At 36.2% G+C, this 15,585-nt stretch overlaps 1 protein-coding gene across 1 annotated transcript; it reads right to left on the bottom strand.

Moving 5' to 3' along the window:
• Positions 1 to 363: 363 nt before the first annotated feature.
• Positions 364 to 15,243, bottom strand: LOC121727169 (Fanconi anemia group M protein). The gene is made up of 18 exons (XM_042114846.1): positions 14,927 to 15,243; positions 14,242 to 14,374; positions 13,596 to 13,779; positions 12,968 to 13,233; positions 12,221 to 12,367; positions 11,661 to 11,785; positions 11,170 to 11,413; positions 9,156 to 9,264; positions 8,470 to 8,571; positions 7,027 to 7,204; positions 5,834 to 5,903; positions 5,521 to 5,715; positions 4,567 to 4,747; positions 4,293 to 4,478; positions 2,176 to 4,211; positions 1,908 to 2,092; positions 1,059 to 1,158; positions 364 to 740 (listed from the first exon to the last, which is right to left on the bottom strand). The coding sequence occupies exons 1-18, from the start codon at positions 15,094 to 15,096 to the stop codon at positions 540 to 542; spliced, it is 4,812 nt and encodes a 1,603-aa protein (XP_041970780.1). The 5' UTR covers positions 15,097 to 15,243; the 3' UTR covers positions 364 to 539.
• Between the last annotated feature and the right edge of the window lie 342 nt (positions 15,244 to 15,585).

Here is a 15,585-nt window from a genome sequence, read left to right as displayed (position 1 = left end):
TCGTTCGACTTGTTGCGAATTTGACGCTTCGCTGCGCTTCGACTCTGCGCTATTATAAATTGACCCTTATTGTGACATTCTTTATTTTAATTTTCATGGTTACCCACTGTGACTGTATTTTGTATTATATTACCTCTATATTTCAATTCTGAATGTTTAAAAGTAGAAAAAATAAAATATAACCTGTATAAAAATATTTTTTATTTAACATCAACTATTATTATTATTACAATATCAATGAAAATCATGATTAGTAATTGACCAACGAATTTCTCTTTGGTCTTTCATTAACAATTTTCACTTTTTACAAAACAGTCTATTTAATAATTAATTACAGTGCAATATACAAAAGGCATAAATTACTTATTTATCAATGGAAGGCAATAAATAAGTTATATTTTAGCAGTCATAAATAATATCACAGATAAACATTTAGGTGCACCCAGCACTCGGAATCTTTATATCACACATTTTATAGTAATATTATCTTATTTAATGATTGATTACAAGTCCATTCATATTGAAATTCATACAAAACTTCAATCACTCTCGGAATCACTCGCGATTTTTCTTCTAACTACTTTTCGCCTTACAAGTGGACTGTCGCAACTTTCGTCCTGCTGTTTATCACGTTTTTTTCTTCTCTTCTTTTTCTCTTCCAATATCATTTCGGCTATCTCCAACTCCGATACATCGTTCACTTGTGTGAGGCCGATGTGTGAATCAACACAGAAACTATCCTGTAAATATAATGATAATGATTGCAGAAATATGAATCCTCTTTCTAATAAAAATATATAACCAGTGAATAACTTTACCATGTCTGCTTGTATTTATTTGGCATATTAGGAAAGTTACATGAGTTTACATGACTGAAATATGGATACATGAGACCTTGTAAAGTTATTCGCTGCGAAAATATTTTTAATAGTCTCTACTCTCTACTAAAAGTATCTTGTAAAAAATGTGAAATTAATTACATAAGAATATTAATTATAATGGTTATGAAATGTTCATATTATAATATTTACTCTTTAACTTAGCAACAAATCACTTACCATTACATAAGTATCTTCTTCTACAGCTTGGGAGAGTATGTCGTTATTATTAAATGTTTTTGGTAACTCGGGAATCTTGAAAACGCCTTTTACGGGGCTTCTAAAATTATAATAATAATATAAATCAGATCGTATATTTACAATAAAGAAATTCTAGCAATAATACCACTAGCAATGATCACATTATATTATGAACAAAATATTAACCCTTTAACCGCCAAGTTCGGAATCATCGGACAAAAATGTTCGTGCCCATTTCGCCAAGGTCGGATATTTACGAACAAGTACCACTTTAATGGGCACGAAAATATTCGTCGGATTTTTCCAACCCTGGCTGTTAATCGATTCAGTGCGGATGACACGGCAGCCGTCTCATTTCTTTTAACGTGTGGCGTTTGACACGTGAGCCGTGTCATTTAGAAAACAATTGTATCTCCCTCAAATTACGCTTTAAGTTCTACTCTGAACAAAACTATATTAACTTTCCACGTAAAACAAGCCTATAGGCTTCGTTTCTGAATATTCTGTGAATTGAAAAAAAGGAGGGGCTGTCATTTTTCTAACTTTGAAACCTACACAAGGTTTGCAACATCTATGGCGAGACATATCCAACTTCTATGGCGTATGACACGGCTAACTTTTTTTATTCTTGTGACACAAGAAAATTGTATGCCGCCACTACTAAATGTTTTCGACAGTGTGCGCCGCAATGAATCGGTTAAAGGGTTAACATCTCCATCGTGGGTATCGCAGCTACAATAGATTTTCAATTGTCATTCGGCAGCCGGCTGCCGCTTGGGGATTGATGGGTTTAACGTTGAAAAGCAATAGATAAATAATATTACTGACTTGACAGATTTCATGTAAATCGCTTGCATATCGACTGCAGTGTCGTCTTCGTTCGGCATTTCGTCGCATATAAAGTCTATAATGCTGCCTATACTCTCATCTGACAATTCATCTCCACTCCTAACATCTCCATCGTCAGACAAATCTGCTTCATCATCTATGAACTGAGCTGCAGTTCTTCTAACCTGAAAATTTTATAGGTAAACTTATATGTAACATAATCTTATAAACCTATCAATTGTCTTAACTGAAATTTGGAATATTTTACCTTGTTAACGTTGCCGTTTGGTTTGTGACTACGCTTTTGTGATTGTGTTTGTGACTTTTGTGATTGTCTTATTTTCGGAAATTTGTCACTGTCTGCAAAATCATCATCACTATCAAAACAAATTCTCTTCTTTGTGAATTCTATCTTTGGACTTCTATTATTTGCATGTTTAGTACGCTTGAACATTTGTAACATTTGTAGTTTAGGATTTGTATTATATTTTTCTTCGTTTCTATCAACTGTACGGTTTTCAATAGTCTTTGAAATAGGGTTTAAGTTTTCTTTCTGAGAACTTAATATCGGCGACAACGCCATGAAATTAACAGTTTTGTCCTTATCTTCCGGAATAGGTTCAACCTTTTTACAATTCAAAGCAGCTAAAACTTTCTCTTGTAACGTCAAAGGTTTATCTGAAGATGCTGTTGTTACCTTTGGCTTCTTCGCAAAGAACGGCGAGTTAGTTATAATATCATCGTCGTCAAATTTTCTTTTGTTACTTCGAATGTTTAAGTTTTCATCTGATGGTGGACTCGGATTTTTATCGACTTTACTAACTATTTTACTGTCGTTTACTTCATACTCTTGCGTGGCCTCATTAGAATCACTGTCACTATCTAAAATAATAAGGCTTTCGGGTCGATTCGTTTGACTAGGAATATTTCTTGGTGCTGTTTTTTTCACATTATTGGTGTTTATAAACGTTTTATCTTTTTGTGTTAGCAGAATTGGTGATGGACTCCTTTCTTTGTGACTAGTTTGGAAAGCTTCCTTTGAGACATTTGAAATCTTTGAAACTGAATGTTCATTTTTATCATTTATCATTTCAACCAATTGTGTTATAGTAAGCATACTCTTTTCTTTTGAAGTGTCTTTTTTATCAGCAAATGTACTAACCAATTTGCTTGTAGAGGGTAGTGAAATATTTGTAAAACTTAACGATAGGTTTCTTTTGCTATTGGTTACGGGCGTGGATTTGTTATCTTTTTTTCGCTTTGTGCTTAATTGAAATTTTCGCACCTGACTGCACAAAATCGGCGAAGTAGATGCTGAGGGCGAGGCCATGCATCTTCCCGATAGAAGAGACGGACTTCTGGGACTACATACAGACGTAGCCAAGTTATTTAATTCAGTATTTTCTAAATGAGGCACCTCATCCTTAGTAATAGGAGCACTTGGAGTAGAACACTTTAGCTTTTCATTATCATTCGGTTTCTCTTTAATTTCTTGACGGTCATCGTCAGAATCAGCAAAAATGTCATCTATACTATCCAAGCCGAAAAATCCAAGTGTTTCCTTCGGATTACTTGAATTCGGGTCTTTCGTGTTTACATCCTGATTGGAAGTTTCTTCAGGATTGCTATCCGCAAAAATATCGTCGATATCTCCCAAGTCAAAGTTTTTATCAAAATTTTTGTCTGTTTTTATGTCGTTTATATTTTTTGTATTGTCTTTTACATACTTTGTATCAATTTGTATTAAATCAAGATCAAGCTCAAAGTTTTCTTTTTTACTTGCGCCGACTTCATCTTTATTCCCGTAGCTTATTTCTGTAATGGATTTATTACAAACTGCAATTAAATTTGCGTCGAAATCATCAATTAAGTTAATGTCTGGTAACTTTGGTGCACTTGTTGTAGGTAAGACTACGTTTATTGGCTTTCTGAGGTTTCTAATTTCTTGTATAACCTTACAGTTGCAAATTGTAGAACAGATATAACAACTTTTTGTTATATTGGTGTTCTCTAAGCTCAAATCGACCAACAAGCTTATAAGCTGCGTGGTTAGGCCGCCTGTGTTTTGAATTCCTAAATCGTTTATAAGTTTGGTGTAATTTCTCGTTGATTTCGTTGCGGTACTGAACAGAGCTCTTATGTCGCCGTCTTTCTTTCCGGGTGATTTTAAAGGTAATTTCTGTTTTCTTTTGTTGCTTGTTTTCGATTTTACTGGAGACAGAGCTTTCGCGTTTGACTCTTTTGTTGAATTTACTGGCGTCAAAGGTTTTGTACTTGTACTTGGCTCCAAAAATTCTGGTAAATCTACAAGAAAACAAAGTAGTTTTAGTATGCTTAGCAACAGCACCACAACAACATAAAACTGCAGTGAGAATAACAAAATACCTTGTGTTTGAGTCGCTGGGAGTGCTTCGAACCTCTTCGCGTCGCTATATTTTAAAATATCTACTAATATTTGTGAGTCCGCAGAATGGCCGATATTCACAGTCGTCTGTAGTGTTCTCTGCCATTCCAACCACGTTGATAAATTTAGCCTAGGCTGGTCACTTTTACCTAATTCTCTTATTCTCTCTAAAAATACAATAAATCAATATTAATTAGGGCCCCCTAAACACTATACACACTGCAATTTATATACTTTACGGTCTTAACTACTTACCTTTACTCATAGACCAGTATTCTGTGGGTTCGGCCAACACATTGACCTCCTTATAAGCATCTGGATAGAGATCGTCAAATTCCTGTTTAGTGAGGACATGGCTGGGTGCATCAATGCTTGATGTACTCGAACTACTAGTCGAGGGTCCTCCTAGCAACATGCTTCTCAAATCCTTTTGTCCCTGTAAGTTATTGAAATTTTGTGTGCTAACATTTACCCCCTTTTTATTATATTATAAAAATATTTAAATAAGGATACGCTATTGTCCTTATCTAAAACATTGAAAAAAAAAAGAAATAAACATTGTAGCGTGTGTAATGTTTTATTTGTTAAAAAAAATATGATAAAATCATAATTTCGAAATAATAATATTAGTTCGATGCACTCATTCACCATATTTAAACTATAACTGTGCAAAATTTCATTCACCTGCGTTTCCGCATTTTTCGTCAAAAGGGATCCAAAGTTTTTCGCTCGCGTATTAATATAATTTATGATAATATTTTACAATATCGCTTCACACCACGTCAGTCTGGCCCCGTGCTAAGTACCTGAAGGACTTGTGTTACGGGTACCAGACAACGGAAATATTATATTTAATACTTTTATACTATACATATATTTAAGATTTTTATTATATGATACACATCCATGACCCAGGAACTTTGAAAACTTTTTGTTCCGTCGGCGGGATTCGAACCCGCGACCCCCAGCTTGAGCTACGAACTGCCCACCAACTGAGCCACAGAGGTCGTCATATTAGATAAGTAACACTTGTAAATCATCACATATTGCGAGTCGCCTTAGTTTTAATAATCTCCACCTCCCTAGGCTAAGATAACGTCACTTATCCGGTGAAAAATATCGTAAATGTATTTCATGCGGGTTTTATAAGAGAATTTTCCAAACCGGACCCATTCCCTTCGTAGCACTTCACGTTTGAACATTATTTACCTTTTTCGGTTTATCGGTGTCAGTCTTTTCATTGATGTTGACGGGTTTGACTGTGATGAACATTTTCTTGCACTGAGGAGTGAAGTCACGCGGCAACATTCGCGGGTTGTTCTTGAATAAGTTATTATGAACTTCCTTCGACTGCAGTATCTTAGTATTCAGTCCATCTCGCTGCCTCATACAATCCATAAGTGTCTACAAATTATTACTCATTAATTATATTATCAATGTTATATTAATTATAACAAATAAAAATGGTAATGGTACTTGTTATGAAATTAGACTATACTTCAACTATTCAATTTGGAAATACCTGATGTTCCTTGCCCTCGGTAACCAAAATGTAGACATGGCCACCTCTGGCACGACCGGTGCGTCCGCATCTGAAAAAATAAAACAATTTACAGTATTGAAATACACTATACTCCACTCGGGCTAACTTGTCGCTAGCGGTCATTGACTCCCTGTCAAAAACTTGTCATTTTCCATATAAACCGCGATTGACAATGAAGTGTCAGATATTGTCAATCGTGGTTTTATATGAAAAATGACAAGTTTTTGACAGGGAGTCAATGACCGCTAGCGACAAGTTAGTCCGATTGGAGTATAGTAGGCATTATCAAAATATATAGTCACTTTAACCCTTCGATCGTGGAAAAACGTGTCTCGGTCACAGGTGACCGTTTGGGGCTTGATGAACTAAATAATAATTGAAGTGTTGCTTGTAAGGTTTTGTATGGATATCAGCAAAATACTCTAGCGCCCATGTTTTTGAAGTAAACGCGTTCACTTAAGTGTCTTTCATAATTATGTATACTACGACCGAATCGGGCAGTTATATCCACGTATAAAAAGGACTTACGGCCACACTCAGGGAGATTTAATAATTGTAATTATCTAACTAGTCTAACTCTGATACGTAGAAAAGTCAAAATCCATACTAATATTATAAATGCGAAAGTATCTCTGTCTGTCTGTCTGTCTGTCTCGCGTTTACGCCAAAACTACTGAACCGATTGCAATGAAATTTTGTACACAATTATTCTAGAGTCTAAGAAAGGACATAGGCTACATTTTGATCTTCTACATCGCGCTGACGCTTGCTCAAAAGTCTTTCTATAAGAGGTGGTATCATTTTACATTAAGTTTCGATTTTTTTCGATTGTTATATCTATTCTACGGTATTAAATAACTCAGTACTTTATCTGTGCAGTGACATAATCTTAAACCTATCAATGATAAAATATAAAGTTTTAAAATTTGGCATAAAATATAAAGTTTAATATAAAAAAATGAAATACTTATTGTGTGCACACTGCACAGCTGTATTGATTTAAGGGGTACCAGGGTTTTTTTATAAAAGCTTTTGACACCAATTTTGTTGACATCGCGCTTTATAAACTGAAGTCCACGCGGACGAAGTCGCGGGCAACAGCTAGTCATCAATAAATTAAATTTCAGGAATCATTAAATGTCACTGAGCAAGGTCGTAAGTAACAAAGGTACCTCTGCACAAGTCTGACAGGTGAGCGCGTGGCGACGTCGAAACACACGCAGAGGTCCACCGCGCCGACGTCGAGTCCCTCCTCCGCGACGCACGTGCTCACGAGCGCGTTGGCCCCGCCCTCCCGGAACGCCCGCACCGCTCGCGCCTGCGCGCGCTGCGTAGTACCACCCTCGCGACCTGCAACCACGTTAACATAATGCTTGATGACTGACAACTGCTTATACTTCATGGGTAGTAGATAATCTTATATATATATATAATATATATATATATATATATATATATATATATATATATATATATATATATATATATATATATATATATATATATATATATATATATATATATATATATATATATATATATATATATATATATAAATTCTCGTTTCACAATGTTAGTTCCCGTACTTCTTCGAAACGGCTTTATTGATTTTTACCTTTTATATGCATATTCAGTAGGTCTGAGAATATATTATTTAGTTAATTATTACAACTCTGGACTGACGGCGACCATTGTTTGTGCGACGGGATAGCGATGGCCGTTGATGGTACGATACTCATTTAGTCAGTTCAATAAAATAAGATGGGCGAAATACTTATATAGCAAAACAACATTTGTCGGGACAGCTAAGGTTCACTCGGCGTAACTTAGCGGTAGCGGTCATTGACTCCCTGTCAAAATCATGTCATTTTCTATACAAAGCCGCGATTGACAACATCTGACACCTTATTGTCAATCGCGGTGTATATAGAAAATGACAAGTTTTTGACAGAGAGTCAATGACCGCTACCGCCCAGGTACGCCGAGTGAACCTTAGTCTTATAATATAAAATTCTCGTGTCACAATGTAAGTTACCTTACTCCTCCGAAACGGCTTTACTGACTTTTACCAAATTTTATTTGCATATTCAGTAGGTCCGAGAATCGGCTACTGGCTACTTTTTATATTGACGAGTATATTTGTTGAACAATAAAACAATAGTAAATTATTACAAATTACAACTCGAGACTGACGGCGACCATTGTTTGTGCGACGGCATGGCGATGAACGTTGCCATGGTGCCATACTTAAAATGCCACTTCAATGAAATAATATGGGCGAAATACTTTATATGGCAAAACAACGTTTACCGGGACAGCTAGTTAATAAATAAAACGCAGAAATCAAATAAGTACACGACAGATTTTGTACACAAAGTTAGAATCCCTTGCGAATATGAAATATTATTATGCATAGTGCATACGGTTAACATTTGCAATAATATTAGGTATGTGAAGCTTTATTGTAGTGTCTAGAAGAGACTCATCTTGGAAAAAACAATAATGTTAGTACTGTCCAATTTCATATTAAACGCTGTCTGTCATATTAAACGCTGAATGTGACTAGCCCTTTGATTTGAAATATAGTATCATAGCTTTAGCAAATAATTTCGCACCTGAAGCTCCTTGTCCTACGAACATCTGCGGCCTGATCAGCGGTCTACACTGCAGCAACAGACAGTGTACCAAGTTGACACTCTCCCGGTATTCACAGAACACTGAAACAAAACGTGGGACGTAGGAGAGCTATGCTTCGGCATGAATGGGCCGGCTCGACCGGAGAAATACCACAGGCTCACAGAAAAGCGGCGTGAAACAGGGCTAGCGCTGTGTTTCGCCGAGTGAGTGAGTTTACCGGAGGCCCAATCCCCTACCCTATTCCCTTCCCTACCCTCCCCTATTCCCTTCCCTTCCCATCCCTACCCTCCCCTATTCCCTTCCCTTCCCATCCCTACCCTCCCCTATTCCCTTCCCTTCCCATCCCTACCCTCCCCTTACCTATTACCCTATTCCCTCTTAAAATGCCGGCAACGCACCTGCAGCTCTTCTGATGCTGCGTATGTTCATGGGCGACGGAAGTTGCTTTCCATCAGGTGACCTATTTGCTCATTTGTCCCCTTATTTCACTGAAAAAAAAAACTAACGAGTCAACTAGCGATTCAGCTGTTCAGCTTCATGCTTAAGAGTGAAGACTGAAGGTAAGAAACACTTACTGATCAACAATTTTAGTACCCATACCAATGTATACTAGTTTTACTGATTTGTTAACATTTTGATAAAAGAAAAAAAAACTAATACACACCAATGGCTCTTGTATCTTCACCTTTTTTCTGAGCTGTAGTAAAATGCTCTAACATTATTTCCTTCAACTTGTCAAACTTTGGGTGGCCAAATGTCAGATCTTTGGGTATCTGAAAAAAATATTATATTATCAGTTTTATTATATTTACATTTTGTACCAGAAAGAAAAAAACAAAATAACTATTTTTTATGAGAATGTAATGAAGAGATATGTCTGTACATAGATCAAGATAGATACCGCATGTGTATGTACTATGTAGTTATGTACTTCGCGTGCCATATCGCGTTCCCATACGACTAGCAATGCTCGTCTTTCGAAAGTCAGCCTTTAGTCTGCTATCGGAATCGGACGTCAATTGGAATTTAAAAAGTGCCTAAATTCCTAAATCATAAGTGTTATAAAAGAAAGTGTAATAAAAAATTAGAATAAATACAATAAGATACTAGAAAGACATAAGATAACATAATGTAAAGTAAAAAATGGTAGTAAATAATAAGTAAAAAAATAATACAAATGTAAAAAGTTAAATTCGTGTAAGTAATTGTCCCTTCTTCTTGAAGGGGGAACAAGAGGTCCCATAAAGGGGCCGAAAAAAAAATCCTAATTGTGCCGTATTAAGCTGTAGAAATTCGAATAGAAACGTTGGTGTACGGTTCACTAACACGTAAGGCTCGGCATGACATTGAGCCAGCACGTACATTGAACCGGCACGTTTGCTTACTCATCATTTAAACTTGTACGGATCGGTATGACATTGACCGGCACGTCTGAACTTGTATAAATTTATGCATTTAAGCAGAGCAACAGCAGAGCATTATCAGAGCAACAACAGAGCATTAGCAGAGCAACAGCAGAGCATTATCAGAGCAACAACAGAGCATTAGCAGAGCAACAACAGAGCATTAGTAGAACAGCAGCAGAGTTATAACAGAGCAGAACAGCAGCAGAGTTATAACAGAGCAAGAACAGAGCATTATCAAGCAGCAAGAGCGTATTATTTAACACCTATCATCAGCATTAGCATCTCTATCAGTATCAACTATCAGCATCATCACTATCATCCAGCATCCATCATCTGTAGGAGACAACCCCTACATTTTGGTCCTTCGAAAGGAGTAAGAATCAACGCATCACCTATCAACATGAAGCATTGAGAAGAAACTATAAGGAGAAACATTGTTACTGCGAGGAACATCACTTATCATTTGGTGTGTTTTTTATTGTCATGATACGGTAGCGAATCGGCTCAACCGGTCTCCCACAAGCGGGTTGCCCCGGAAGAGTTGAGACAACACGCACATACAGTAAACAGACTCTTAGTACACTAAATACATCCTTCATCATCATGCAGGAGCTACTGGCACGTCAGAGCGCTATAATTAAGGAGATCGAGAAGATCCACATCAATTATAAAAAGGACTCCGCAATTAGAAAAACGCCGGAAAAACCCCTACAGTTGGCCTAGATAATAGACACGTTTCTTAACATCGGTACGTCACAGTAGGTAGCGAAAAGTGGCACGCTCGTTTTCATACAAATAGAGGGACATGCGGTATCTATATTGACCTATGTCTGTGTATGTACCACATATACATGCAGTTGCACATTTAATCTTTAATTTCAATACGAAAAAGTCTATAATATTATGTTTGCACCATAAATATCAACCTCAAACTATACTGTTACCTAAAAAACAAAAAAAATTAGTTTGTTATTATTTTAAGCAATAATGTTGGCATATCCGTGCACGGATTTGCCAACATTATTGCTTGTGTGGTAGTGGTATTTGCAAGTTCTTGCATGCGAGTGTACGCATAGGCAGTGTGGGAGGAGGGAGGTGCTGTATGCATGCCTATGCGTACACTCACTCATTTACTTCAAGGTGGAAGTTGTTTTCGCGGAATATTGCTAAAAATAATAACAAACTAAATTTAAACTATGGATTTCCGCAAAGTAACGCCTGATTCCATTAACTATACTGTTACCTATAAAAAGCTTTGGGTATGTATATTACCTCGGGTATTGTTCCATCAGGAAGGACACTTCGATCCAATGACAAGGGGTTGATTCCTAGATCATCTCGCAACCTCTCCAACAACCTTGTGAGCTGATCATCATTTTGTATCCACGACTTCTCCGGGTGCTCGTCGAAGAAGTTGAGGAACACTCTGGAGCCGTGTCGGATAAGCAGTTCCAGCGCGTGGAACAGAGATATGAGTACTGTGAAGTCTTTCATGATGTGGCTGTGTTGAGGATGTCTGCAAAATTATTTAACCCTTTAACCGCCGAGCTTAAAATCAATTGTCGTGCCTCTAGCGCCGGCACCATAAATCGAAAAATTTATACCTACAAAAAATAGTAATGTGCAATACTTATCTTTTTCGATGTCGATAATTTATTTCTTAATTTATAATTTATATAAAGTATAAATTACTGATATCTAGTATTTGAATCCATAACGTTGTTTATAACTTATGAGTAATTGATCAATTTATGACAACTTACCTTGAACTCCGATCTCTGTTCTGAAACTCTTTGTACAGCATCACAACACGACCTTTGGACAGGTTGCCGACGTTTTGCGGTAAAATATTCAGTTGTGTTAATCTTCGTGTATATTGATCTATAATCTAAAAATTTCAAACCAAGTAACAATCATGTTAATACCAAAACAACAATATTCCTTATAGAGGGTGTAATTTATCCCATATCGTGATTCAGCAGAATCAGTGACAGATTAGCCCTTAATCAAATTAAGCAATTGCCTAGGGCATCACGTCTGAGGGGGCACCAGAAGAGTAAAGGTTCAAAGACCGATTCTAGTTGAGATATGGATAAGGGGGCCCACAGGCATGGATTGCTTAGGGCATCAAGTTGTCTTAATCCGTCAATGAGCAAAATAAATACACTTCTGAATATTGTCAAGTCTTCCTACCTAAAAAAATAAAACAGCAGTTTCATACTTTAGTGCTATAACATGTAACAACTTTAATTCATTGATTTTTTTAAATCTCCAAACAGACTAAATTGTTACATATTTTAAATAATCAGTTTAACATACCTACCTCAACATACTCTTTTCGTAAAATCGTGAGTTCAAGGTCTAGCTGTATAATTTCTATATTAATATTTCTTGTGTGGCTATATCTCCGTACATCTATACAATTGTCTGTACGTAACTCCAAATGTGCTATGTGTAGATTATTTACTACCTGGAAAAATACAATTTTTTTCATTTTACAATGTTGGCAGATGTAGGCAAAACTTGGCCGAGGGGCATCACATTTCAATCCCGCAATATTTTTCACAACACCTAGATACACGCGGTTTTTTTCAATGAAAACAGTATACTTACCATACAATTCTATGAAAAATTAGGTACTTACTTACTTAATTTCGAATGTTTTTTTTTTATTCCTTTAAAATACAGGAATAAAAAAAACCATTCTAAATAAGAACTATTAAAAAATAACTAGAAAGATACAAAAAATCGGCCAAGTGCGAGTCGGACTCGCGCACGAAGGGTTCCGTACCGGTATAGAGTGAAAGTAGACAAAAAATCGTGTTTTTTGTATGGGAGCCCCCCTTAATTATTAACATTATTCTATTTTTAGTATTTGTTGTTTATAACAACAGATATACACAATATGTGAAAATTTCAGTAGTCTAGCTATAGCGGTTCTTGAGTTACAGCCAGGAGACAGACAGACAGACAGACAGACAGACAGACATCAAAGTCTCATGAATTGGGTCCTGTTTTCACCCTAAAAATAAATTATTAAATGTGGTAATTCAGTTGTTATTATACTGACATGAATAACATCATCCACTTTGCTCCCTGGCGTAGCAGACAGTGCCAGCACCCTGTACGTAGTGTGTCCCATATCCGTTAAACTTGATATTATCTGACAGTATGCATAATTGCCCCGCGCTCGGTGGGCCTCATCAACAACCAAGCATCTCAGCTTCTCTCCCGGGCATATACCTGATTTTATATCATTGTAGATAACCTGAGGTGTTGCAAAAACTACTCTTTTATTTTGCCAATGTGATTTCCTTGTTGTCACTGGCATATGTCCTGAAAGTATATTTAATTTAGTATTTATTTTGTTCCAGGAAAAGGTATTCATAATGGCTAGTGTGCAACCGAAGCTTTTGCTTTTAGAACATTATTTCTTACTTAATATAATTATTTCCTAGATAGTAAGTATTGAAAATGGGCAAATTGTTCTGAATTGTATTTATAAAGTTTATATTTGTATAGAAATGTATCAGGAACATATTCCTGTCCGTTTCTCTTTTCAAATCTATATTAAGTACTGCTTATCTGGAACAAGATCTTTTAGGGATTTATTAGTCTTCAGATCTGGCTATGACGCAATATTAGTTAAAAACTAACCTTTGCTCAGACACTAATAAAAAAGCAAAACATATTATTACCTGTCATTTCAATGGTGTCCTTGGGTGGAATGGCTACTATGTTGTAGCAAGCTTCAATCTGTTGAGCAACGAGGGGTCTGGTGGGGGCAGTGAACACTATCTTACCCAATGGATACCAGCGGAAAAAATTGTACATCACCACTGCAGCTATAAATGTCTTACCCAATCCTGTTGGTAGACTGACCTGAGAAAATCCAGAAAACAAATCAAAAATTTTGGTAAAATACAAAAATATAAATATAATAGCTTACCTCTCACACCATTTTCGAAAAATTTTCAATTTCTAATTACTCTCATAAAAAATCATCACAAGAAATGGCTAATGTTTACACTTGAAATATCGGCCCACATTAATGTGTTAGCGGCTTTTTATTTGCATCTCTGTTTTATTGTTTATAATATAGGAGAGAAACAATATAAGCTGGCTTATATTTTTTGGTGCCCATTTTGGGCGCTTGACAGATGAGAGGATTTCCATTGAAGCGGAGCGGAGCTTAGCGGTGCCGAATTGACCAATCACCATGCTCGAAATCTTCGCTGTCATTCTGCTGGAATAGCACGATTGATCAATTCGGGCACCGCTAAGCTCCACTCGGCTTCAGTGGAAACACGGCCTAAGAAACTTTTTTAACAATGGTTTACTTACAAGTGTATTTTTAAAGAGAGAGGATCTAACTATATTAAGTTGATAATCTCTGACAGGATAGTTAGTAGGATAGATCCAATTCTGTCCTGTCAACTTATCATACCCACTGATCTCTTCATCACAGCACAGAGCACTGAAACAAAATCAATATTATTTTATTAACAAATAAGAAATTTCTGTATAATGTTTATGATATGAAAATTTAATTAAATAATTATAGAAAGTAGAAATAAATGTAGCATGCAGAAGTTGACTAGGCATTTTGTTCTAATGAAACTCTATGAAAGCAGGTGCTAAATTAATAATAATATCTATGGACATTTCACACCACGTCAGTCTGGCCCCATGGTAGGTACCTGAAGGACTTGTGTTACTGGTACCAGACAACGAAAATATATTTAATACTTTTAAACTTTACAAGTTTCTATGCACATTATCACTTTGGGAGCACTGTATATTTAAGATTTTAATTATATGATATATTTAAGATTTTAATTATATATATTTAATACACATCCATAACCCAGGAACTTTGAATACTTTTTGTTCCCTAGGCGGGATTCGAACCCGCGACCCCCAGCTTGAGCTACCAACAGCCCACCAACTGAACCACAGAGGTCGTCATTTTATTATCGTCGTCAAATTAATTTCTACGACCTACGTGCTGTATTTTCCTATAAATTACCTGACATTAAGTGCACTGTTATCACCATCAATGTTTGAAGAGCTTTCATTTTGTTTTGTTGTGTCAATGAATGTTGAATTTATAAAGTTTTCAAATAATTCAGAATCTTCAAAAGCGTCTTCATTGAATTCTTTTCCACTATCTGCTGGAGGTTTTATAGGATGATTCATTGTGAATCACTCCCCTAGGGCAACAAGTATCTTCATAATATTATTTATTTCAAAAATATAATGTTTTTGGACCGCTTCCATGAAATGGCATGTGGTATTTACAGTTTGATAAAAACGAAAAAAGTAAAATAAATAAATATAAATTATTTTACAGCAAGATATCAGACAAAGATAAAATAAAAATAACACAAATCCGACAACTGTGCGCGCATAAATCCTTCTCCTTCTTTGACAACCGTGACAAGTGACAACGACAGTCGACAGACAAATGACAAGAACGACAACGAGTCAAAAATGGAGTCAAACTTGGTCAAACCCATAGGCCGGCGCCAGACATGTGTTCAAATACGCAAATACCCAAGTGCGGCACTGACATTTGCCTATTTGTGCAAAGTTTGAACACACATTTGTAGTTTGCTATCATGAGTCGGTTTTTCTGCGCACATCAAAGTAAACAAACTTCAAAGTTTGTGCGGCCTGCCACACTTG

This window comes from Aricia agestis, chromosome 5, assembly GCF_905147365.1.
Source record: "Aricia agestis chromosome 5, ilAriAges1.1, whole genome shotgun sequence".
Taxonomy (NCBI): Eukaryota; Metazoa; Arthropoda; class Insecta; order Lepidoptera; family Lycaenidae; genus Aricia; species Aricia agestis.
This window is presented reverse-complemented; position numbering and strand designations above follow the sequence as displayed.